Below are 27,413 nucleotides of genomic sequence, written 5' to 3'. Positions count from 1 at the left end.
GTTATTTTATGAGTTGTTTTGCAATGCAATATATGAGCATAAATACAACTGGCAAGGTACTTTCCGGTGTCATCATTTGGCTGTACTGCTTATTAAATGCAACTCTATTTTCATTACTGGTGGCAACTAGTAGATATGCCTTGAGTCTGGTTCTGCAAAATAAGTATTTAGCTATGTGATGATGATGATTGTTATGGTGTTACTTTGATATATGTAGATAGTTGCTGCTTAGGCCCATTGTAGATAACCTCCAGAGTGTTCCATTTCTATGATGTAGCTAAGGTTCCAGCAGAACTCCACATGATGAGATGGAATAAAGAATTGGTTCTAGACAGTTCAAGTGTCCAAGCCTGCAGCAAAGACGTGCTGGGGTCCGTTACTATTAAGCTTATAATAAAACCATATAAACCTTCATATATGGTATGGACTTTACTTCAATGATGTTTTTTCAAAAAAGAACAAAAGGAATGTTATCACTTTTGTCAAGCGTTTACACAACACATAACATGCAACAAACACCATTAACCCTCCATAAGTAGCATTTTGTGTAAAGTCGTGAATTTACACGATTCACGGATGATGGTTTGAGGGCCACATTTTTTTAAGGAGAGGTGCGCCACTTTTTCTTTGGTGCCAGGGCCTATTTCTTGTCCCAGTCCGGCCCTGCAAGCAGCCAGACATATTTTTCCCTTTTCTGTGCTGCTTGAATGCGGTTAGTTGGAGTCATGCGATGTATCCCAACATTCAAGAAAAAAACGGCAATAAAACAAGGGGCTTGTAGTACGCTGCTTAATCAAAGTGTGTGATCCTTGGCAAATAATTTAATCGCACAGCACTTTAACTAAAAGCATTGTGAGTTCTCAAAGCCTGCAATCTTTTATACATAACAATACCACTGTCAAAACAGGTAAAAATCAATTTGTGATTGATGAACGTCTTTGAGCGATGGGTTGCAAGTGTTTTAATATATAGAGTGGCCGTGCCCACCGGCCATGACTGAAGGCCATGGCTTGTGATCTGGTAGTGTTCTAAAATGGACAGTGGCCACTGACCATGGGCAAAGGCCATTGTCAGTGGTCTGGTAGTGTTCTAAAAATCTATAGAAATTGAAGGAAAAAACTTTTGTTGCAGGGATGTTAAGGTGAGAACTTAATGCAACAAAACCCCTGAAATTCAGCCAAAGCAACCTTAACTTTGTGCCCCCTGTCACGCAGCCTGGGACCACAATGATGACATCACTGATGACTTCACAGGCGTCAGGTGCCTCCCTTCATGCTCCTTCTTTTTCTCTGAATCGGGACAGGGGGCAGGCTCAGCAGCATAAACCCTCCCACTGGCCTACGAAAGGCCGGCAGAGGACGGGGTGAAGAGACATTTATTGTATGGAACAATACGAGTTTGCAAAGGCCATTTGGAGAAATAAATGCTGTGTCGTTGGGCAACATCCCCCTAGTGCCTTTCAGAGCTGTGAACATGAGACAGTGAAAGTGAGAGAGAGAGACATATTGGGGTGTGATATGCTCCCGGTAAAGTATAAATGACCTATTTTTTTCCATGAGCTGGTCTTTTGCTCTCTGCACGCATCCCTGCATATGCTGAGGTAATTCTAGGACAGAAGACATTCAAGTCATCTTTGCCTTTAGCTTTCGTTTACAGGAGGTGCACATTATGACATCTCTCGTTCAATGTGACCTCACTGAAATTCTTGCAGCACATGGCTGACTAATCCACTCTGATCTAGAAGCTTTATCATTGGATGTTCTTGGCTTTTGTAAACGTGTGTCCCTTTGGCAAAGCAAATGTAATGTTTCGTATGCAAACATGGTGATTAGGGACTGGCAAGTTCACATAAATAGGCAATTTTGTATACTTACATTTTTAGAAGCCAAGAACTCCATCCCATTGGCTACTTGGTAGCTGAATCCCACAAGGTCCCAGAAGCTCAGGATGGGTGATTCATTGATCAGGATTGTATCGCCGGTCTTCTCCGGAGCTGGGTGGAGGAAAATAAAGAGCATGAACCACAGAAAGAGGTCAAGACGATATCTAAGGCTATACACGGATACTTCTTACCTGATGGGGAGTAGCTGTCCAACTCATAGGCTGTACCATAGTTTGAGGGTTCGATGTCAGCATACTTTATCTCTCCTTTGAGATTAATCATCGGGACATAGTTCATGTCATCTTTGCACATGTCCATGTATCCCCCATCACTTTCCACAGATACAGAGGTTGGGCTGAAAACAGGAACAAGGCACATTAAGGATTCTGGATACCTCATTGCACGCACGCTATAGACAACAGCAAGGAGCGATGCACAGCTGATGGAGGGGGTGAGGGGAAGATATCCTTGACTAATTTAACGATCATTTCAATAACCAGGAGACATGAGTTGTAATCCCACCTCCCTACTTGGCCAATTGTGCAATCATGGACAAATCACGCTATCTCTCTGGGCGTCTATTACCTTACTTTATTAAAGGGGATGTGATTAGGAAGAAGCCAACTTGACTGACAGGCACTTTTATGAAAATGCATCTGCACATGGTCTGAGGCTTTAGGCTTAGGCTTTGGTTGCATGGTCTGTGCCATTCCAGGTGGGCCACCTTACTCCCGAGGCATTGCTTAAGCATCTGCTTAACATTTGCATTTCTGAAATTTTCACCTGGAGTTCATTTTAGGAACAGCTTCCCTCAATGTTGAGCACGCTGCGACTCAGCGGGCATGGCTACTACATGAGAAATCACTACCAGCCCTTCAGAAAGGAAGAATTACTTTCAATGATGGTGTTTCTCCTATTGAAATAGAAAGGTGTGAGCATCCTAAAAAGGATACCCTCCCTTCTGCACTCTAATTTGGAGATGACAAAATCAGCATCTCAAGAATTCCATGGGGGGGCAAAGGGGAGATGTTGAAGCCTTGGTCACAAGGACCATGCATATGAGCTGTTCTCTGCTATCAACATGTGGTGGCCCTGATATTGCTGTTTTGTTTATAGATGTGATAATGTGATAGGAAAGCAATACTGCTTCAACAGTGGTGTGTTCTATCTATCCTCTTGACCGATACCCATAAGGCCAGACCTACTTTCAAAGCTAAATGAGTCGGGCTCACGTGGCGGAAGGGGAACGTCACTCCCCTATGGGGTTGCAGTGCAGTGCATTATTAAGGCCTTATGGAGACTCCCATTCCATCTAAGTGTGCAGGCCCCTCAGCAGTCAAAAGCCTATGCAAACCAGTCAAATGTGATTTTATTGTTTGACGGACATAATCATGCTCAGAAACATATAATCATGGCTGATGAGTAAAGCCAGTCCTCTCTTGTCACCATTCCTTTCTGGCTCAAGGGAGACAAGGTAAATAGTCTCCGGCTTTACCCTTTCTTTCTCACTGCTGCTGCCCCCCTGGTGGCTATTGCACACCTTGTTGAATTAATCTGCTGCTGTTTCTGTCAGCACCTTTCATTCTGGATGGATGTTCTGTGCAGTTTCTCCCTGTTCCGTATGAAAGTTTCTCTTTTGTCATGATTTTTAGTTCTTGGAGTAAAACCTCAGACAGAAAGAACATGCCTATGACCTGTGTTTACTCCTACTGGGCATCCCATCATCTCCAGCGGCCTTGCCGCACCCTTCATCTCTCGTCTCCACGGCCATCCCAATCCTTGAGTTTCTCATCATAGGACTTGTGGTTGGAGCTGTGCACCATTGAGGTCGACGTTTGCGGACTGTCTGCAGTCTCTCTTGATCATTCGGGGTATTTGTCTGACCTAAAGTCACACTCTACTCCAGATGTGACTCCCAGAAATGTACACCATACTAGAGACTGGACTCCAGATGAGGTCACGCCGGGCACATGCCTTCTTGACAATGACTCCCTTGTTGGGCTCACTGTAATGCCAGCTATCCACCCCAACACCTCTCTCAGTCCCTTTTTGCCGCGGTTTCAGATTATTTCATCACTGTAAGATCATGAGATGTGTTCGGTCGTGTATCCCCGCCTGTTCAGTTAATGGACTAATTGGCAGATGTGCACTAATGTTTTCTTTTCTGTGATGCAGACTTAAATAATTTAAAATACAATGTATTGTGAGTAGTTCAACAATGCCTCTAATTGAGGGCCCCCTTGCTTGGTCAGTTAATTCATGGTCGTGGTGCTGTCCATGAGAACTAGGACTGTCTTTCCCTGGAGGTGTGTTTGAAAAGCCTTCAGGGCTTTGAATACTGCTAACAATTCCAAGAGGCTTATGTGAATGGATGCTACCGCTGGGAACCAAACGCTGTGCGCCGTCTAATGTAGGAGGTGAGCCCCCACCCTGACAGTGGTGAGAGTGGCTTCTACTGCAGGGGTGTGAAGGTCTTCCCCTGTAAGAGGTTTTCCCTTGACAACCATTGCTGAGAGAGAACTAGATCGTCCCATTGTCCGCTGGCCTGACACCACTGGCTTGACAGCCACTCTTGCATGGGGCGCAGGCGCAAATGTGCTTGTGGGACTAGAAAAATGCAGGAGGCCATCATCCCTAACAGTCACATGGCTTTGCATACGGTCACCTCGCGATTTGCTACATAGTGAGGGATCTGGAACAGCATGTTTTGAACCCTCTCATTGGAGGGGAAGATGAGGCCATCTTTGGTCCGAATTAGAGCATCCAGACATTGCTTGACTTGGCTGGGGTCTAGGCTGGACTTTTTCTCGTTGATCGAGAATCCCAGACTGAAAATGAGATCTACCTTCTTCTGGGTGTTTGATAGGCATGTTCTGTACGAATCCCCTATTATTAGTGGTTATAGGTGAAAGGATCGAATCAAAAGGATCGAAATGCAATAGTTTTGAGTCAAAAGGACCGGAAAAAAAAGGTCAAATTTTTTTTTCTTTTTTTTTTTGGGGGGTGGAGGGGGGGGTCCTGCCCGGGGGGTCCCGCCCAAAAACGCCCATTTTTGGTATAAAAAACACTTTTTTTTCCCTAAACGGAAACCAAAAAATATATATATATTTTAAAAAAGGTATTCAACCTTTTTTTTCGGTCCTTTAGACTCTCAACTATTGTATTAGATCCTTTTGTTTTCGATCCTTTGACCGGACACCGTTATTGGACAATCGTCGAGGTCAGGAATGACTGGAATGGACTCACTGCGCAGGTGAGCCGCTACTACCACCAATACCTTCGGAAACACCTTCAGGGATGAGGCAATGCCAAAGGGAAGGACTTTGAACTCATAGTGCTTGTCCTCTATCAAGAATCTTAGGTACTTTCCGTGCGCTGGCAACATTGAATATGAAAGTATGCATCTTTCATGTCCAATGTTGCCATGAAATCCCCCAGCACTATCAGTGGTCATGTAATGTTGTCATTCTGAATTTTTGTTGCTTCATAAACTTGTTAGCTGGGCGCAAGTCTAACACAGGGCGCATGGTGATATTCTTTCTGGGTACAAGCAAGTACACTGAATAAATACCCTTGTTCACCTGTAGAAAGTGAACGACTTCGATGGCACCCTTTTCTTGAAGGATCTCCACCTCTTGTAGCAGAATTTTCAGGTGTTATGGCGATAGGCGTCTGGATGTTGGTGGACGGTATCAAGGTGGCCGGTTGAACTCGATACAATAACCGTGGGCGACGGTCTTGAGCAGCCACTGGTCTGAAGTGATCCCCTCCCATGCGTGAAGGAAAGATATTATTCGTCCCCTGACCGGGGAGGCATGGAAGGGGACCCGGACTGGTGAGTCATTTTTGAGTGGAGGCCGGGGATCCTCTTAGGGTGAAGTTCCTACCCTTGCCTTTGCATCTTCGCTGACCCCTTTGCTGGTATTGACCATGTGCAGTCGCGCCCTGTCCGGAGGACCATGCTGCACTACCTGTCCCATAATGGTTGTGGGGGGGACGTGAGAAGGATTGCCCCCGAAATGAACAGTGAGAGTTACCTCAACGCTGTTGATAGGGCCTTGCTGTAATTTGACTCAGAGACTTAAGAGTCTCATGCTCCTTCTTTACTGTTTTGAAGGCATCGTCTACTGCCTTCCCAAACAAATTAGTTTCCTCCACCGATTTGTTTATAAGGGATGCCTGTGTCTCAGGTTTAAAGCCTGAATTTATGAGCCATGCATGCCTTTTAAGAAGTGTACTCTGGGCTAAGGCCCGGCCCGCTCTTTCAGCTACATCTAGAGTGCTCTTCAGGATATTTTGGTTGACCTGTCTCCCTTCTGAAACAACTGTTAGCAGAGCAGGCGTGATTGTACTGGCTCCGGGACTTCTTGTAGGCCCTCCTGAAGTAAGTTCTATTGTACATCACTATAACTTGCCAGTAGTGTAGTGTTGGTGGCAATTCTAGTGGAATATGCGGCTGATGCAGTGATATGCTTTCCAAGGGCGTACAACTTTTTACAGTCCTTGTCTGGTGATGCCTCTGTGGACAACGGCACTCCGGCCCTCTTTCTGGTTGTAGTGACTACCAGGGAGTCTGGATTGGCATGGCCCCGGATGTACAGCGGGTCTGAAGGGGAGGGGCGGAAAAGCTTTTCTACCTGAGGGTTGACCGCTTTGTAAGCAAGGGGGACAACAATGAGTGTGCAATGCGCTTCTTGATAGAGTTAAGCAATGGCATCGCCTGACTTGTGGGGGTTTCTCTTTTAAGATGTCTTCCACAAAGTCTGTGTCCTGTACTGTCTCTTGTGTGACAATTTGAAAATGCTCTGCAGCCCTCTTTAGGATTGCGTTGAAGGCCATCTGGTCGTCAATTGGTGAGGCTTGCTTCTGAGGAGGCGAGGAGGGAGGGTTTAGAGACAGGGCGTCTGGATCTGGAGTAGTAATGGGGGAAAGCCATGGTGCTTCCTCTGTGGGTTGTTCCTGACCCCAGTGTGGGCACTTGTCTGGTGTCTCCTCAAAAGGATCTTCTTCCTGACCATAGAGGTCCTCATAGAGTTCTTCAGGTTCTCAGAATTCTAAAACCTCTTCCTGGGGAAGTGTACTGGAATGTTTTTGCACTTTTGAAAGAGTAGGGCAGGAATCCTCCTCCCTAGGTCTTTTTGGGGTAATACATTTCTCAGAAAAATCAACAAACTTTGAAAGTGTGTCCATATAACCTTCAAACCTAACTCTGGTCCCTAGAGATGAACCAGAGGGGTCTGGAGGGGGGACGGCTCTTCTGGAGGACAGGTGTCCTTAGTGGGTCGAGATTTATCGGCCATAGCCTTAGATAAAGGCAGTGACCCTTCTGAATACTCGTCTCGACGTTTGGACGTGTCTCTAGATCTATTTGCCGGCGAAACAATGGCTGTGAGACTCTTGCGCAGCTGCAGCAGATCGGGGAGTGTTTTCGACGTGCCTGTTGGCTTTGTCGATGTTTGCAGCGCTGCCGCAACCTTTGGCGTCGACGTGCTTTTAGGAGGCACGTTGGAGCTCTTGTGTTGTTTGATAAAGATGCCCTTATGGGTATGCCCGTACGCATGCTGTGACGACAGTTGCGCGGAGGGCGGCCAATCATGAGGATCGGTGGGCTTCATCAAAACTTTCGAATGGCCCGTTGGCGTCTGTTGCTTCCTCACCTTATCCATCGACGAACCTTTTGGGGTTGAATGCTTTTGTTTCTTTAGTGCATGTGTGTCCCTGTCATTCGGATGTTGTCTCCCCATAACAGCACCGGTGGCCTGCCTGTCGGTGCCGGGATGAGCACTTGGGAACCTGAAGGTTCCGCGGGGTGGTCAATGGCCTCACACACCGGAGCCATGGCTTCCGCTTGAAACCTTATCATTTGAGGCGCCTGCACCGATGGGAGAAACACTTTCAGCCTGCATGGTTTAGGCCACCCACTGCTTCGTCCTCTGATCTTTTAGCATCTTTGGAAGTAAAAGTTGGCAAAACTTGTAGGATCGCTCATCGTGATAACGAGGCAGACACTTGTTACACCTTCGGTGAGTGTCCTTCCACGGGTATTTGCTGTTGCAGGACAGGCAAAACTTAAAAGGAGTCCTCTCCATAGCTGAGGTGAAAAGCAACAACAAGACCAGAAGGGAAAAGAGGGGGGGGATGAATTCTACAAAGAATCAAACCCTGGGGCCCCACTCTATAGGCGGAGCACCAGTCGCCGAAATCTGCAGGCGTTTTTGGCATAGGTTGCAGAGGGAGTCATCGATGATGTTTGTTTGTTTGTTTGGTATGGCGCGCAAAACCCAAAGGTAACAGGGCGCAACAGAGGACAGGAAGATAAGGTTACATAAAAACTTAGTTACAAGATAGGCACATTTTAACAAGTATACATACAGTAAATTACATTTTCGGCAGGTCAGTTTAAAGGATATACATAAATACAGTCGAGGTGGCTATAGTTTGTTAGTATGAGGGTATGCAGATCAGTCGTAGGGGGTCATTGGATCGTAACCAGGTGAGAATGTTTTGCCTAAAGCTGTGGTAAGATTGGTCTGCTCTGGTGTTGAGTGGAAGGCCGTTCCAGTATTGGGCTGACATGACAGGGAAACTACTGCCACCCGTTTTCTTTTGTCTAAATTTGGGTACCTGAAGGCGGTGAGAATTAATCATTCTGATGGGGCGGGTGGAGGTCTTTTTTACTATTGTGGCTGCTAGATAGGGGGGGCTGTGTTTTTTAGGCATTTGAAAGTAAGTGATGCTATTTTAAGAGAGATGCAGTCGCAGATTTTGAGCCATTTGTGGTCTCTTCTTTTGTTGGAGATGTGTTCCTTCGAGGGTAGGTTGAGGGCTGTACTGAGTGCGTTGTTTAGCAGAGTTTGGAGTTTGTTGATTATATATTTGTTGGCTCCTAGGTACATGGCATTACAATATTCAAGTCTGGAGAGTATTAGGGCATTAGCGATGATGATGCAGCTAGCTTGGGAGAGGAATGCTCTGCTTGCTCTGATTAGCTTGCACGTGTATGCGGTAGAGAATGCTAGTGAGTTTACTTGTTTATTTAGTGACATGGCTGAGTCTAGGTGAAAGCCTAAGGTTTTCAATGTTTTGGCAGCTGTAATGGTATTACCATCGATGTTGAACGCTTTGTAACTGGGGGTATGTTTTTTTAGGTTGGCGTTGGAGCCAAGGATTAGGATTTCGGTTTTCTCATCGTTCAGACATAGGCCGTGTGTGGCCATTCATGCCTGAATGATGAGATATATTTTGTTTACCAAGGCCGTATCTGAGTCAAAGTTGCCCGAAAGGGGTATGAGGATCTGGGTGTCGTCTGCATAATTAGTGTATGTGACACCAAGTCTGTCCAACTTGTCAAATAAGGGCTTGGTAAAGATGTTGTAAAGGGTAGGGGAGACGCAGGAGCCTTGGGGAACACTGCAAGTTATGCTGATAGGGTCTGCTGAGGCTATTGAGGAGAAGACTCTCGTAGTTCGATTGTCCAAGAATGATTGTATCCAGTCTATGGCCTCTTTTGAAAAGGTGGGCTGCCGAGGCCAGGTGTTTGCACAGGACTGTGTCATCCACCAGGTCAAAGGCCACCGACAGGTCGAGGATGAGTAACATGGCGGTGTTTCCTTTGTCATTTATCTCATTGATCTGGGTTTTAAGATCGATAAGGGCTGTCTCAGTACCATGCTGTGGTCTGAAACCGGATTGGCGGGTGCCTAAGAGTTTGTGGGTTTCTAGGTATTACTGGATTTGTAGGTATGCTACTCTGTCTATTACCTTTGCAGGGACGGTACCGTGATGATGGGCCTGTAGTTGGTGGGAATAGCGGGGTCTAATGTTTGCTTCTTGAGGAGAGGGAGAACCCAAGATTCTTTGAGATTGTTAGGTATGGTGTTGGAGGAGAAGGATGCGTTGATCAGTTTGGTTATAAAGGGGGCTAGGTCGCTTGCAGCATCCTTGATTATTTGGGGTGGGCAGTTGTCGCCTTTGCAATTGGATGGTTTAAGTGAGGCTATAACCCTTTCAGTTTCTAGGATGGATATTTTAGTGAACCTGAAAGGATTTGGGCTTGATGGGTCAGTGTTTTTGGCATGGTGACTGGGCGATGATACGTTAGGGGTTAAGGAATCTTTTTTCAGTTTGATTTTGTTTTGGAGAGTTTTGAGTTTATTAGATAGGGCATTTTGTACGCTGGTGCGCCATTGTTTGTCTTTGCTTATGTTATCTGGCGGGGGAATGGGGGATTCTAGTTCCCTTAGTATAGCAAATAGTTCTTTGGTATTGGAATTGGATTTTTCGATTCTTTCGTTAAATATGTTCTTTTTTGTGAGAAGGATTTCTTTTTTGTAATTATTGGCAAAGAGTTTAAGCTGTAGTTTGTTCTCTTCTGTGGGGGTGTTGCGCCATTGGGATTCTAGTTTCCATTTGCGCATTCTTATTTCTTTCAGGTGGGGGGTGAACCAATTATTCAGGTGAGTTTGTTTGCTTTTTTGCATTTTTAGAGGGGCAATAATGTCTAGTCCATTTTTCATAGCCTGGTTGTAGCTCTCTACTAGGCATTCTGGATTAAGGTTGTCAGGGAGAGCATTGAGGGTTGGCAGTAGAAGTGGTAGGAGATTGTCGGGAGTTATATTTTTTTTGCTCTGGTGGGCAGTGGTGGTGCCATGGTTTTTTCTTTACTGACTTCTTTATTGAGTGATAATGTGAAGTCGATGAGATAGTGGTCTGTCCAGTGTTGAGGAGTGGTTTTGGTAATGGTGGTATCACAGTTCAAGGTGGTGATCCAGTCCAAGGTCCTGCCTTTATTATGGGTAGAGGTGAGTACTTTTTGGATTAGGTCGTGTTCGGCTAGCATGATAGCTATGGCTTGTGCTGGTTTGTCGTCTGGGTCGTTCAGGCCGAGATTTAGGTCGCCAAGTAATAGTAATTGAGATGTGTCTTTTGTATTGTTGGCTATGAGGCTGGATAGGTCTGCCTCGAATGAACCAATAGGGCCGGGAGGCCTATATATGAGGTGGATGGTTAAGGTGCGGCAGTTAGAGATGGATAGTTTAGCAGTGAGGAGCTCGCCGAATTTGAGAGGTGATTGATTGAGTAATCTTAGCTCGAGGTTGGTCTTTGCTATGATGGCCAGACCGCCTCCTCTATTATTGGGTCTGTCCATTCTGATTATTTGATAGTTTTCGGGGATGGCTATTGAGAGTGCTGGGCCTGCTGCTTCATGCAACCAAGTTTTGGTGATTGCTAGTAGGTCGAGGTTGTTAGCGGATAAGGTGTCTGCTATTTCTGTGGTGTGGGCCACTAGGGATCTAGCATTGATCAGGGATGAGTTTGGGTTGGGTGATGTTGCTACAGGGCGTGGTTGGGTAGGGATATGTTTTGGGGTGACGTGAGGTGGATCTCAGGAGGGAATTGGGGAGTTTGTTGAGGTAGATAGGCTCGTAGAGGCGGGGTAATCTTGCGCAAAGCCTGAGGTTTCTTTCTGTGAGGGAGCAAGGTACATTTTATGCTGGGGGCATGGTTACAGCAGCAATGGAAATGGTAATGGACATGAGGAGGTATAGTAAGGTGGCTTTATTCTTTCCGGTGTACATTGTATGGTGAGTGATTATCTCAATTTACATTTAGTAGAGGCGGTAGTGGTAAATAAATCGCCTTGGCTAGTGTCAGGTAGAGCACAACAATTGGTATGAGTCGGTGCTAGGCACTTCAGTTAGCAACAGTTAACACATGGGATAATACGCAACAACTAGTAATAAGGCAGTGCTAGACTAGTGGTGGCAGCAGTGGTAAGGCACTTCAGTTAGCAACAGTTAACACGTGAGGCACATCAGTTAGCAACAGTTAACACATGGGATAAGGCGCAGCAACTAGTAATAAGGCAGTGGTAGACTAGTGGTGGCAGCCATGGTAAGGCACTTCAGTTAGCAACAGTTAACACGTGAGGCACATCAGTTAACAACAGTTAACAAATGGGATAAGGTGCAACAACTAGTAATAAGGCAGAGGTAGACTAGTGGTGGCAGCAGTGGTAAGGCATTTCAGTTAGCAACAGTTAGTTCATATGGTAAGGTGCAACAACTAGTATAAAGGCAGGGCTAGGCTAGTAGTGGCCGTAGTGGCAGGGTGCAGCGATTAGCAGTGGCAGATTGGTCTTAGACTGTGAGTACGCCTAGATTCGAATTTCAAGAATATGGTAAAAATTCTACATAGGTGCTTATAGCTGTCTGGCCTTAGCACAGGATAATGTGGCAGCAGTGGGCGATACGTAGGGCCTAGTTGCGGGTAGTGGGAGGCAGTAGGCAAGTATGGGGGGTGCTTGCTAATAGACAGTGATTATAACGGTTGAATTCAACATTTAATCAGGAGCATGTGATTAAATACAATATAATAAGCATGCGGTTATGACGTGCAATATGGTCGGCAGGGAGCAGGTTACACTGTGAGGATGCATGAGTACATGATTATAGCTGGCGTGGACAATGGTGTAAGATGCATCGTTAGCATGCAGAGGAGTTAATTGGGAAAAAGAATAATAATAAATTGGCAATGCTCATATACGATGTTTGCAGGGACAGCATTGAGGTGCTCGCCCCTGTGAGGTGAGTAGGAGCATTGGTGCGAGTTTGAGAGAGCGGCGAAGTTCAAATAGGCAGTAGCTTCGGTAATAATTAGAGGGTCGTGATCCAGGGTGGATGCAGCATGTGCAATGGCAAAGTGTTAGGGCGTCGGGTTATGGTGCCTCAGAGATCCGGACGCGTGATTTGGGCGGTCTGCTGTCTTAGGCAGTAGAATCAGTGCGTTATGCTGTGGGTTAATACATTAGGTGGGAAAGGGACGGCAATGATGTTTAGCAGTGTGGGCGCCATTTAAACAGTTCAGGGGGCAGAATGGGGTGGGTATGATTTCCCAGTGTGGCGGCGGCAGCGCTGGGTGCCCAGAGCCCATACGGCCCCAGACAGGCTCACGACTGGTGATGTGCCTTTGTCTGGGCGCCTTCGTGTGGAGTCGGCTTTAGCCTTCCGGCTCACAATTGGCTGCTCAAATGAGGTGGGGAGCCAATAAGGCAAGGCGAGGGGGTCTGTTGTTCCTCCTCAGAGCCGGGAAGTGCAGGCAGGCACTCCGAATTTCTGGTCGGCCATTTTGTAATGGCGCTTTCCTCGTGGGTGCTAATGAAGGTTAGCACAGATCATTGGCAAATCGGAAAGGCTGAAGACTAAACGACCAACGGCCCTGGACAAAGAAGTTAAAATTTTGCAATGTACGAGCTTTGCATAGGGCGACCAGCTAGCTGGGTGGAAAAAAACAATCTGAGGGTCCTCGACGCGTGAGGGATTCTGGGTACACTACACGTCACGTTAGGGATAGTGTTACAAGCACACCCATGTCGACGTCCCCCTTTCGATCCTCGAAAGACAAGATGCAATACTCCGCGATTACCACTAGATGTTGGACTATGTGCACAGCATGTGATTCTAAGCAGATTCACAAGTTTCAGAAACGCAAATTACGCGGACAACACGCAATTTCTGATTCCACTCTCTGGGTACCACGTACAAGACACCATCAGTGTTAATAACTGCCTTTCTCTGAACAACATGAAAATAGAACTCATGATTGCAGGCATGGCACCTCAGCTGCGGAAACCTGTTGAGGAGTACCAGTCCTTTACCATCGGAGGATGCTCTTTTGCCACGTTACCCAAGGTAAAAACGTTGGGTGTTGTCCTGGATCGGGAATTGACCATGAAGATACACATTAATGGCCTTAACTCTTGCTCAGCTTATTATCTGAAGCTTCTGGCACAATCAGTTTAAGCCCTTTCTTAACCCCTTGAATTGTACCACCATTGGTAGGGGAATCATCAGAGCTTGTTTGGACTACTGTGCAAGTCTTTTGCAAGGCATTAGCAAAAATGAAATGGCCTGCATGCAGGTGATCCAGAACAACGTAGTCCACATTGAAGAAAGCGTGCAGAGAACTGATCACATCTCCAAGGCAAGTAGGGCCTTGCACTGACTACCAGTGGTGAGTAGAGTTACCTACTGAACTCTATGTATTATGCACAAGTGCCTTTATGGCACAAGCCCCAAGTATCTGGGCAGTAGACTCTCCTGGCTGCCTGCTCGGAGAGTTTGCTGCTCTAATAACGCCCATCCGCTCCAAACCTCTAGTTATCCATTGTTACACACGGGTCTTTCCTGCATTCTGGGCCCAGATTTCGGAATGCCTTACCCCCTGATTTAAGAGCCAGTGCCAGCTTCTCCACATTTAAAGGGGAACTCAAAACTGCACTCTTAATAATCTCACATGTTTACTCGTGACCCCCTGATTTAGTCCACCTATGTTTTATATGTATGGATTTTTATGTGTGTCTGTCATGTTTTTCCGTAATATATATGCATATTCTTGCACTTCACTAATATACTACGCACTTAATGTAACTAGCGCCTAGATGCCTCAGGCCTTTGTGCGCTGACATAAGTGCATATAAAGAAATAAAATAAAGAGTGTAGGAGGGTAGTGCCAAGAGGGGAGAAGAAGGGGAGATTGGAAGTAGTCAGGAGAAGGATAATGCCTAAAGGGGCGAAAGTTCGAGTGTATATGTAGAAAGAAGGAGGGTGGTGCTTAGAGAAGCAAAGAAGGGGTACAGAATGATAACAAAGCTAGGAGAGGCTTAGAAATATGTGTAAAAGTAGGAAAGAGACACAAAAATTTTCCCAGAGGTGTGCAGAATGTGAAAGCAGCATAGAGGTTATTAATACGTCCCGGGAGGGTAGCTCAGTAGCAAGTGCTCGCCTTGGAAGCGAGACGACACGAAGCAACACAGGTTCGATCCCCGGGTCCGTGCTTAGAAACCTATGGGTATTTTAGCGCGTACAATTATGCAACTAAAAAACAAACAATTCCTGTAATTCCTGTAACAGTGCCTGTGGGCACTTTAAAAATTAATAAATAAAAAGATACTAACATCGCTCGTGATTGGTCTGGCTGGCGATTGGGCTGGCTGGCTCTCTCGGGATCCGGCCAGAGTCAGCGATGGGGGAAAAAAAAGAAAGCGCCCACGAGAAAACTGTAACTTCCTCTGGTGACCCTGTGCAAGGGGTCACACGAGGAAGTTACAGTCTCTGACCCAGTCCTCAGCCACGCCAGTTTATTTATTTATGCAATGTTTGTCGGTTACCGGTATCCGACAAACATTGCATAAATAAATAAATACACAGGTATCCGACAATCATTGTGCATTTTAAAGAATATTTACTCAGCAACACTGGTCAAAACTATTATCTGCATAGTGAAGTAAATCATCACCAGTGCCATGGAAGTGGTTTAAAGTGGAATTGATATATAGTTTGGAAAAGAAGCAGCATGAAAGAAATAGCACCGTTTTAAACGGACATTTCCTTTGATTAGAGGTCAACTGCCAGCTCCGCCCCTAAACCCTGCCTCATCGGGCACGCCCCCTCAAACTCCACCCTCACCCCAGCCCTTGTGAGATCCCCTACACATTTTTCTCCATTTCCACCACTCGATACTGAGAATAGAATTGCAAAGAGCGATGCTTACAGGAGCAAAGTAAGTGCTGAGGAAGATGGGAGGGAGAAGAAACACTTGTAGATTAGTGACACCCAAAGGGGTGAAGAAGGTGGGAGAGACAGGCGATGTCTGCAGTGTAATGACTGTAGTGGCCAAAGGGGTGGAGAAAGTGCAAGAAAGAGAGAAGTTGATGAGGGAATTGATAAGACACAGTAGAAACAAGATCAGGGGCGCGCTAAGGCGAACAAGTGGAGGAACTGGGCCAGGAGTTGCTAAGAGAGATAGACGATTGATGTTGGATGCAAGCAGAAGAAGGAAGCTCACAGAGTGAATCCAAAGCACAAAGAGGGACACGTAGGGGTGTGATGTGGGGACCAAATAGGGAGAGTGGCCTGCTGGGCCCAGGTCTGAGTACCACAGGGGTAATTGGCCACCCTCTCCCCCTGTGTAGTATTGGGGAGTCACAGGAAGGCAGAGATGACACTGGAGGCAGGTATGTATGAAAAGTAAGTTGCTTTATTATCTTTCAGGGCTAGTTGGGGAAAGGGCGGCAGGAGCTATGTAATAAGCATCCTCTCAACTCAGATCTCACATCCTGAATAATCAACTGTCAGTCCTGGAATCCTGATGACCTGTAAGGTTCCAGGCTTCCTCATAACATTCTACTGCCTGCATTGGTGCACACAACACAAGCAGATACTACACACTGCCAGGCTTCTCTGGTCAACACCCAGGTCTGAGGGAGTGACCACACTCTACCCAGGGCCCTCATTCCCCTAATATGCGACCCTGATGATTCCACTGAGACTGTCTTGAGGAGCAGGTGTGTGGTCCTTGAAGAAGGGCAAAAGACCAAAAAGTACCAGAACCAGGTCACAGAAGAGAAGAACACGCGAGTTTCCCTAAGAAACTAGTGTTGGGCGAGGATTGTCCAAGACCCCCAGAGAAGGCGAATCCTGGAAAATCAGAGAGTTTGTTATAAGATGTTCATTTTAACATTTCCCTCGAAAGGGAATCCTGGGAAGCACCGGAGGCTGGAGAGAAACCCAGGTTGAACTTTTAGTTTTCTCTGAACTTTTAGTCAGTCAACCCTAGGAGACTAGTCCTGACACTTGAGTTTCACTTTATTCCTACCCCGTTTATTATTTTACCCCCACACCCTAAAGGTTCCCTAAGAAAACACTGCCAAAGGTCCTTTCCGAGCTTGTTCGGTCGGTGTATCATTGTCACAGGCAAGACAGGACTTAAAAACCCACAGCACGGGATTATCTGAGTCACTGGCTGTGTCAGAGCTCGCGCAGCATTGCGGGAAGGTGCTCTTAAATAGATGTGCTGTGGAACAGTTGACAGATGCAGGTTTGCAGGAAACAGCTGGGCAGCATATTCTAGTGGCAGTGCTGGAATTAGAGCCCTCTCTGCCACATGCAAAGCTGATAGCATGGCAAGAGTATGCCGACAGCACACAAGTGTGGCAGTGGGTGATCTTGCAACCACACCGGCATGGGCAGCCACTTGTCCCCCGGTGCCAATGCTCTCCCTCCCACCGCCCACACCTGCACTCTCAGGATCTCATTCAAGTTAAGTGGCAAAAGAGTGAGGTCCCCACCTATGCATCTGTCCATCTCTGAGGTCACCAACTCCCGTGCCGTCGGGTCGCCCCTTTCCTGTGCAATAGCGCAGGAAGCTGTGCTTATTCCGGTGCAGGTAGTCCACTAGATCGCCGTGGCGGCAGTACTCCGTAATAATGTAGATGGGACCTGCAGGGGAGAAGAAAGAGAAAAGTAAGGCGTTTCTAAATACTGTGTCGGCAGTGCAAAGTCACTTTTCAGCAGTGCAAATTCACTTTGAACCGGGCAAATATTCCATGAATCGGGCCCTAAGAGGTCATCTCCACCACCAATAACAGAACAGTGTGGCGCAGATCATAACGCCTGACCACTGGCAAGGAAGCTTGGAGCCGTGGTGGCGCACAGGCCACCCTCATGATGAGGGCGCACGGGCCACCCTCATGATGAGGGCGCACGGGCCACCCTCATGATGAGGGTGCACGGGCCACCCTCATGATGAGGGTGCACGGGCCACCCTCATGCTAAGAGTGCACAGGCCACTGTTATTACATACCCACGCATGTCACTTGTAAGGCACCGGGACACAGCTCTCTTTCATGGCGAGTCAAGGTAAAAATAGTCTTTGCTTTTGATGATGAAAACATACACACGAGAGTATCCCGAATGAATGAATTTGGAAAGCCCATTCAGTTGCGGGCTTGCATTTTGGATGGGAAGACCTTATGGAAAAGGCATTTAATTGTCTCCTTTGATAAGAGAAACCCAAATGGGCCTTCAAAGAGCGAGAAACGTTTGGTCTGTGGCAGGGCAGTGTGAAATACAAGGATTGGGCACAAAAGGTGCATATGTTACACTTTCGGGAATACATGTACTATCCTTTTAAACCCATAAACACATTAAGAAAAGAACAAATGGTATTAACAGTTTATTGGCTTCCAACTCTGTTGTTCTGAAAATAGAGGTATTTTTCATGTATGGGGAAACTTAAAAGGGGCTCCGGGCATCATTATATGACTAAGGACATTCTTTTTTATAGCGCTGGAAGCAATTCACGTATTGCAGGATTTGAAAATCCTTTAGAAATGAGCCTATGATGTGAAAATTGTTTTGTTTTCTACGACCACCGAAATATAATGTTCATTTCCACACCATTGCAGCCATTCCTGCATTCTCAAAGGAGAAGGGGCTATTTCCTGAAAAGAAACAATTCCAGTTCTTTTGACAGTAAGAGTGTCATCATTTCGATGTCTCCTGGTGACAGTGTTGGTTACACGAATGGATACATTTTTATTGTATTTAAACACTGCATGGTTAAGGTTACATGGCAATCTGGATAGGAAAAGGAGGGAAAGTTTTCCTCTCTGGCCTTTGCCTCATCCCTTTGAGTTCATCACATTTGGCAAGCAGTTGATTTGGCCAGATCTGAAAACTCATGCCAAATTTAATGAAGTTTCATGAACCTTTTCATGTAAAACAGCATGTTTAAAAATGTATGTTTATTGTATTGAGATTTCTAAACATCCCACAAAAATCAAACTTTTTGGGATGCATATCTCTAAATTGTCTCCTTTGAAAATTGGATCAGACAAATGCCAGATAGTCACTTTTTAAAATGTATATTCCATGTGTGTATTCTGAATATGTATTCCTAAAGTGTATTCCAAATATGTATTCAGAATGCGTTTTTCAAATGCATATTTCTAATGCATATTCGAACCCGGGGAAGGGCGCTCAGCCAATCATGTGCCTGGAAACGTGGGCGAGAACACACAGCGTACCGTCTGGGTTTTCCCAACCACCTTCCATGGGTGCTGCCCTGTTTTTGTCACCTCCCTGCCTCTACACCTCCCTGTCCCTCCCTCTATCCCCCATGTCATCCCCAAGCCCCAACCCCTCACCCCCAAAACCACCCCCACCCCACTTAGCTGCTAGAGCCTCCAGCACTGCTGCTCCTTCCTGTCACGTCGGCCGCCATAGACATAGAAAAAAAACTTTGTCCTTTTCTATTTTCTATGGCGGTGGCCATCTTGTTTATTACATTTCACAGGAGATTGGTGCTCATGGAATACACGTGGAGGAAGGGCACTCAGCCAATCATGTGGCTGTAAACATGAGCAAGAACATGCAGCATACCACCCGTGTTTTCCCAGCCACCTTAGGTCATTCCATGGGTGCTGCTATTTTTTTGTCAACTCCCTGCCCCTTCCCCTCCCTGATCCTCTCCCTACCACCCACATCATCCCTAAGCCCCCAAGCCCAGCCCCCATGACAGGCCCTCACTCCACTTACCTACCTGCTAGAGCTCCCGGCACCCCCGATCCTTCCTGTTGTGCCAGGCAGCCATAGAAATAGAAAACATACTTTGTCCCTTTTCTATTTTCTAGGGTGGCGAGCGCTTTGTTTTTTTTATTTTATGGGAGACTGAGCACATACACGCGGAGCCTGTCTCCAGCAACAACAAACAACCCAGAAACCTTTGCACCCTGAGCTCAAATAGCAATCACCCACACTTAGGGGCGTAGAAGGCGGGTAATTGCACTGAGCCCTTGCCTAGGCTTTGGTTGACAGGTGGTTACCGGCTCTGTATGTCTCCCTAAGCGGGGGTGATTGCTACATTTTGAATGTGGATTACGAATCTAGATTCTGAATGGATGCATGGCACGTAACATAGCAAATTAAAAAAACTAGGAACGTTTGAGCTCATCCACGAAACCTCACTAAATCTGGCAAAATACTTGCTTATCCACATGCTGAGAAAAGTCCACTGTGACTCATGTTTTTCATGTTGAAAAATATGTAATAAATGGCATTTTGTTCCTATTACTTTTCCAGAGACACAAAAAGACATACTTTCAAGACGCATATCTTGAAATTGTCTACTTTGATTTTCAAAATGTCTGGCAACTGGTACACCCTGAAACATCAAAATGATTCTATCAGCCAAACCCCAGATATTCACTTTTCAAAATCCCCAAAATGTATCTTTAATTCAATCTTGCATTGTAGGTCCAGAATATTAACACAGATGTGTGTTTGTGGATTACGAATGTTCACTGGCGCCCACACAATGACGACGCCAAGAATAAAGGCGTGCACATATATTACGCTGGGCACACACATCCTCACTCCCTCCCCAACCCTCCCCCCCCACACACACACACATACAGACACGCGCGCGAGCGCCAGCTCAGAATATAAGCGAGCACGTTAGGCACATACAATCATGAGTATGAGCGAGGACAACATGCATGTACATTCAATGTGCTCGGAAAGTGAATATGCACAATATGCACATGCAAAATGCACTAAACATTTCTTAGCCCAATACACACATTCATACAATGTGCTTGGAGTGTGCTCCACAATAGACACACTTCAAACACACAGGATATAAGTACGCTGGAAACATGTTAATGGGAAGATGGCACGCCAAACACACATACACACACAATACACACCCATTTCAATAATAAACATAAGCCACAGGTGCAATATGGACAGACGGTAAGTCAGCACATACATGCACTCAAAACGTTCACACACTACAGCAATAAGCCACATGCACATGAAACACGCTCTCAACATACCATTCCTCACATGAAATCTAGGAAGCACACTATGCACATGCAATGGGCATGGAATATTGGTCTGTAGAACACATAGAGTACACTCGGAATGTTAATGATCACAATACAGACATCACCGATGCACATAGCATGCGTGTGTGTAATAGTCGTATGCATAGAATAAGCGTGAAATGTTTGTTACAACAACACACATACAGCAATGCGTGCATATGTGTAAACGGAAGACTCTCTCTCTCTCTCTCTCTCTCTCTCTCTCTCTCTCGTTGGGAATTGCAATGGTAAAGTTACTACCAACACTCCAAAATAACCAAAAGCGAAGTCTAAAAATGTTGGAATGTCAGCAGTATGGCTGCTACAAACAGGGAAAATAAACACATTCCAAACACTGCAAATTAAACCTTCATTTAGACTACAACATCATGTGTTGCCACTCGGGTGGCAGTGGCTCACTTGTTTGTACCACAGCATTACTCACAATTGAGTCGGTTGGCAAATGTGGTACTACTCGTATTCTGATTAGATATGATCACGGACCTATTTTAATTGGAAGGCCCACTAAGGTATGTTATGCGATTGCTTACATGCGAGTTCTGCATGCCACGCAACACATACATGTACAATATCATGTCGGCCTGTTTCCTTGGCTTGGAATGCTGTGTGTGATGTGGGAGGGGGTGGGGTGCGGGGCTCTGTGACCATGCTTTGCTCGCTGGCCGTCTCTACCCCCTTTCTACTTTCTCGTTCTTCTCCCCTGTAGGCCAGCAGGAAGACCCTTCCTTTCAGCTGCTCTCGGCTACCAAGCCATCCAGGAGCCAATTGACTCTTGGGCAGGATTACTGGCAGCAGCAGGTCTGAAGTGTTCAAAGTTCTTATGGGAGAATAGGTAGCAAAGCTAGACAGTCACGTGTGTCCTGCAATGAAATGCAGGCCCAAATAAGAGTCACGTGACCATTTATTTTGCACCGTTCTTAGCCAATAGGAGGCTTTTCATGGAAGAAGCAACAAAGTGATTGGACCTGAAGGCTTTAACGAGGGACCCGTTACATGGATGATTTTCACTCAGCCAGTCAAATTAATGTTGAGGTTGCGCAGACTACTATGATCGCCCACTTTACTGCTTCCGATTTTATTCTGGATCAGCCACTCTAGCACAAGCACTTGAAATGTACTAGGTTGCAAAAAAGGAAATGGTCCTAGGTTTTGACAGTTTCGACACGCTTCAAAGAGCAAAGCACTGCCGCGTCCCTATGGCACCAGTGCCTGTCTGTTCCATTCTTGAGCAAGACAGATATGACAAGTGGTGGGTGCAACGACCATTGGGAAAATGGGGCTTTAGTCCCCCTCCTGGAATTTTGGGCAATGTTGACTTGATCTGGCTGACCTACAGCTCTGGAGGCAGGCAGGACAGGACACGGATGATAAACCGTTCCTTTGTAAAGCATTTCATTGTTGGCAACTGCGCTCATTTGCATACATTTTTAGGCCATTCAGATGGTGATGCGATGTTAGCACTTGCGTGCCAGGGGAGTAATTGGAAGGGTAAGGAAGGTCGGGGGGGGGGGGGGGGGGGATGTGGGGCTGGGCAGGAGACAGCTCATTCTCACAGCAGTCCTTAAGTGTCTGGTTTCATGCGTGAAGGGAGAGTTAACTTCGTTTAACATTGAAGCTTCACCAGTCTCTTTAGAATGGGTTAAGAAGTTAGATGCCCCCACACAAGTGAGTTGGCCCCTCCCCCACCGTCTCTGAAGTTACCCCCCTCTCCCAACATTTGAAAGATTAGTCCCACTCCTGAAATGTTAGTCTAGTTGCACCCCTGGATATGACCATGTCACCATCAAAGAGAAGCACATAGCTAGAGCCCTCTGGGACATTGCCGAGTATCATACTGTGACTGGCCACTCTGCACCACGATCTCTCTTCTGCGTCCCCTACATACCTGCCTAACCTCCGGAATTTTTCCGGAGACTCCGGAATTTCAAGCATTTCTCCGGGTCTCCGGAAAAGTTCCTTGAATCTCAGGAATTTTGAGATTCTTTCCGGTCCCGTCATATTCTCCACCTGATTGGCTGCCGCGGTAGCCAATCAGGTGGAGAATATGACGGGACCCGGCGGGAAATGTTCGTGCCCACTGCCTGCACCACTATAATAATAGTGCTTTCAATCCATATCATTGGATTGAAAGCACTATTATTACGGCGATGGTGCCACGTTCATTTTGCTTACCATAGCACTGAAAATAATTAATTCATGCTATAGTAAGCAAAATGAAGTCGGAGCAGCAGCCGAAATAATGCTGCTTTCAATCCATGTCATTGGATTGAAACAGCATTATTTCTGCTGCGGCGCCGCCTTCATTTTGCTTACTACAGCATTGAATGAATGATTTTCAGTGCTATTTTAATCAAAAGGAAGGCGGCGGCAGCGCTGCCGAAATAATGCTGCGTTCAATGCAATGACATGGATGGAAAGCACTATTGCGCCGCCTTCATTTTGCTTAAAATAGCACTGAAAATCATTCATTCAATGTTATAGTAAGCACACCGAGGGCGCCACCACAGCAATAATAGTGCTTTCAATCCAATGACATTTTGCTTACTATAGCATTGAATTATTATTTTCAATACTATTGTAAGCAAACTGAAGGCTACAACAACCAAGTTTACCTTTTTGACGGGTGGGCGGGGCGTGTGGGCGGAGCCGTGTGCAAATGGGCGGGGTCTTAAATCTCAGGAATTTTGATTTTCAAATGTAGGCAGGTATGGTCCCCTATTAGGACTACAGTGAACCATGTCCCTTCATCGCCCGCTTCCATTTCTGCAAAAGAAGGACACAAGCCCACGCTGGGATATCAGCAAATGCGCTACCCATAATGGCCACTCGATGTCACTGGTGCGCCACGATCTCTCAAATCCTGACTATACCGGAGAAACGGAAGGACACGTCTGTGGATAACCAGCTTACTACCAGCAATCTCTGCGACAGCGGAAGACAGAATACACTCCCTGCTCACTTGATGTCACTGCAACAAAAAAGTCTATCGTCTCCATCCCTTCGAAGCAGAGCAAGACATTTAGGCGCGAGCCATTCAGTGCCTGATGTTTTGGCGCGGCTCCTTCGGAGCATGTCCCGTTTCGGCACGCCCTGTTGTCCGCGGCCAGCACGGCACAGAGACATAAAGGCAGCGCTGGTCAATGGGCCGGTCCTTGGCAGATCTGAGATCTGGCATCAGATGTCTGGCTGGATCTCGGACCCGGCCTGCCTCAGCCCTGACAAGGCTTCACTGAGCCCCCAGCTTTGCACAGGGAGGTTGGGAGCTCAGTGTTGTCTTTCTTCTGGCCTGAAAAAGAAACCACGGGAATCAATGGGCCATGAAGATCACTGGGCTGGGAGCCATCACTGTTAAAAGCAGGCTTCCTACATGCTGGGCACACTATTGTTTTCTAAATGTGCATCTTACACTTCGATAGAAAAAAATGCTGCTTAAACTTGCATTCACTAGTTTTCTTAGAAATGTGTTTATTTTTTTGTCGGACTGCCAACCTCCGATTTTCACAACAGGGGATGAGATACCCCCCACCTCTGCCCTGAATATAAGCAAGTGACCAACCCATAAATATATCTGACATTTTTTTGTATGGGTTTTTTTATGGGAAGGCACACCAGAAACCGTTTTGCCTCACTTGGCAATCCTTGTATGCCAGGTAGCTAAATGTGTGCTTCTCTCCACACCTCCTCTATGCATAATCTTATGCCCTCACAGAACCACCATGCAGCCAATATTCCAATGTCAGCGGCACTGGGGCCCTTTGCTTCATAACCAGGAGTGCATCACATCATGCTTGAAGCCGGACTGTTTACCCACAGCTTCCTTTGATGTCACTGGGCGTAACACGTTTACAAGAGAAACACCACAGCGGAGCTGTTATGTCGGGGGCTTACATTATGCAAAACCTGGAGTCCCATGTGCTAATGTTGCTGTGACAAAGTAGCCAGGCAGGCGATTTTTTTTCCCCTGAACCTGAAATTCGTTCCCCAATAATTCTAGGAGGGTTAGAATTATGTATATATTATTACCTCCAAACCTAGACATTTTGGGGAAAGTGTTTTATTGTCTGGAGCGTGCATTTTTAGGGAAATGTTGCCACCTGGCGGCCATTTCCCCAGCGACATTATCACTGGATACCAAACCTAGTGTATCCCTTGAAGCCATGGCTTACCCCAACCACTGATGTCAGCGGGGAAGCAGCTCCACTCTGAAGAAAACACAAGCTGCAGGGTTTCCAGGCACCGCAAATGACTTCCTGATGGGATTCTGTTTCCTACTCACCTAATGTTGTCTAATGGTAATGCCATCAGGAGGTGGGACGATCATTTCATTAAATGAATGTAATTATTTAACATATGGCCAGATTTCACAGCTTGCTAACAAAAGCTGCGGTTATGTGCTGGGCTTCAAACACCCGAGACCTGGGTTAATTTACTGACAGCAGCACCACCATATAGCATTTGCATACATATATACTTATATATATATATATATATATATATATTTAACCAAATTCATATATTTTTTAAATTAATTTTAAGCAAGTTTAAGGTTCTCATTTGACACGTGTGTGATTTAGAAATAGGCTGCAGTGGTAGCTGCTAAGTGTTGATATTTTGCAGCTGCGCCCAAATCGCCCTTGCGCCACATGAGTGGCGCGGAGTTGGCTGCTGAGCCACTGTGGCCACATCAAAAAGGGCTCTGCAGCCACAGTGGTGTGGCAAAATGTCCCGCGCCATAACAGGGCGCACCGCTTCGAAGAGGCACAGACTAGAGTGGAGTCCACCTTGCGTATCCTCGCTAAGAAGTCAAAAGAAGCCGCATTGCGACACCAGGCAAGGCAATACTCTCAATTGCCTCTGTGTGGCACTGCTTCACAACTTACGGTGTACTTCCTTTGCTATCAAAATAACAGACGTGCGGTTGAAAAATGTATTGCAGGCCCTCAGCCAGGGGTCTGCTGCAAACTTTGGCTCTTCAGATATTTTGGACCACTACTCCCATGCTTCTTCAACATTGACTAGACTGGATAGGCCGAGGGGAGATGTAGTCCAAAACATCCGGAGAGCCAAAGGTTGCAGTCCCTTGTTTGACAGCTTAGCAAATAGCATACTCTGATCGCCAGAGGTCAGTTCAGGTCCAGTGTAGTAGACCCCTCCTTGCAGGGCTGCCGAATGCTTTATCCTTACCTCTGGCTACCCCATTGGCTAGCAACATGATTATTGTGGTGTTTAATGTCAGCATTCTTCCTTCTGGCTGAGACAGTGGGCTTTGAGAGACTGCTGCATGATGCAAAGCCAGAAAAAGACAAGGTTTGGCCAGTGCACCACGCGTCTGGCACAGGCCTAAGAGAAACGCCAGAAGCTCCGGAACGCCCTCTTACACTCTGTTATGTTGACGGGATAGCTGAGGACGCTCTCAAATAAGGGAGGGCTTCAATTTGTGGGTTTCCAACTGCCTTTAAACCCTGCCAGTTTCCTTTTGAGGCTCCAATGGTGTAATGAAGACATTGCGGCCTCGTTCCAGAGTTGGTTATCTGAATACACCATTCCTTGACAGGATCCTTCCCTGTGCCAGAATTGCCATTCACGTTAAAAGAGGGCAGCTGCGGCAGCCCGATTGCGTAGAGTCAAGAGTCACTGGTGGGCCTGCGTTTTCCATGAAAACCTGAGGTGTTGAACTAGTTTTGCTGAAAAAAAAAATGCAAGGGACAACAGAGCCCCCAGTTTAAGCAGAACATGAGACTTTTGGAGTTAGTCATTGCCAGGCGTGGCGAGCCTTTTGCTGACTCTCATGCTAAGATGCTGCGGGAACGATGCCCTGTCCTCTCAGCATTGTGGGTTATTAGTCTGGGACAGGAGGGGTGATATGGAACCCCCCTAAACTGATGTGAGTGATTTCAAATAGCAGGTTTTGCGTCTGTGCTTAGATTTGTTACAGGTTTGGTGGCTGATAGTTGAAGAAACCCTGTGCCTGGAGCAAGAAGTGACTAGGGCGATCAGAGGTCTCGGGAGGATAGCTCAGCCCAGCGGCAACGCGCTCGCCTTGGAAGCAGGACGACGCGGCGCAACACAAGATAGATCCCCGGGTCTGCGCTTAGAAACCTCGGGGTATTAAGGGCATTATAAATAAACCTATGATATCATATCAGCATTAACAGCCGTGACCGCTTTTCCACTTTCCTATGAATATCATGAGTGGATTGAACATGTGAAAGGTGGAGGCGCCACTAACTCTTGCTGCGTGAACTCTTGAGTTCAAAGTGCAAGACCCGCTTGCTGCTGGACATTTGCCTTTTTGCCAAGAGGAGTTCCTGCGCGAGGCCAACCGGCGTTAGCCGTACCTGAATGCCTGATGTCCGTGGTTAACAATATATGAGACGCGAGCTTGGATGGTGAGTCTGGCAGAGGCCAAACGACTACTATGTAAAAAATAACCTGGTGGCAGGACCCTTTTGTGTTCCGCTGACTCACAGTAGTGGAGGGATGCATTATTTGGCATGAAACAGGGCGGTCGAAAATATCCTTCACAGGTGGGTGAATTGCGTCCTTTTATTAAATTAAAGTATAAAAGCCCAGCGAGGTAGGGTACCAGTGGAGTCTAACATGAGAGCCAAGCTTGAAACACTTGTGTATGGGCGCGCTATAAATAAAATATCATGTCATATATCATATCATGCATCATGGAAAGCCAATGGCAGGTGGCTGTCTTGAATGTCACCAGTGTGGATACCTGGTGAAAAGGTGCTTGTACCAGCCATGGTGGGAATCAAAATAAGTCTTGCTTGCTGCGATACAAGTGAGATTATG

The 27,413-nt window shown here is 46.4% G+C and overlaps 1 protein-coding gene across 1 annotated transcript in view; it reads right to left on the bottom strand.

The window, feature by feature from the left end:
* PDGFRB (platelet derived growth factor receptor beta) overlaps positions 1-27,413 on the bottom strand; it is a 234,991-nt gene that overhangs the window by 38,803 nt on the left and 168,775 nt on the right. Inside the window, exons 15-17 of the mRNA XM_069654064.1 lie at positions 17,010-17,160; positions 2,074-2,237; positions 1,875-1,993 (exon numbers count right to left, since the gene is read on the bottom strand). Of these exons, the coding sequence (XP_069510165.1) occupies positions 1,875-1,993; positions 2,074-2,237; positions 17,010-17,160 (434 nt within the window). The remainder of the gene's footprint in view (positions 1-1,874; positions 1,994-2,073; positions 2,238-17,009; positions 17,161-27,413) is intronic.

The sequence above is a fragment of the Ambystoma mexicanum genome, chromosome 3q, assembly GCF_040938575.1.
Source record: "Ambystoma mexicanum isolate Mex_15411 chromosome 3q, UKY_AmexF1_1, whole genome shotgun sequence".
NCBI lineage: Eukaryota > Metazoa > Chordata > Amphibia > Caudata > Ambystomatidae > Ambystoma > Ambystoma mexicanum.
This window is presented reverse-complemented; position numbering and strand designations above follow the sequence as displayed.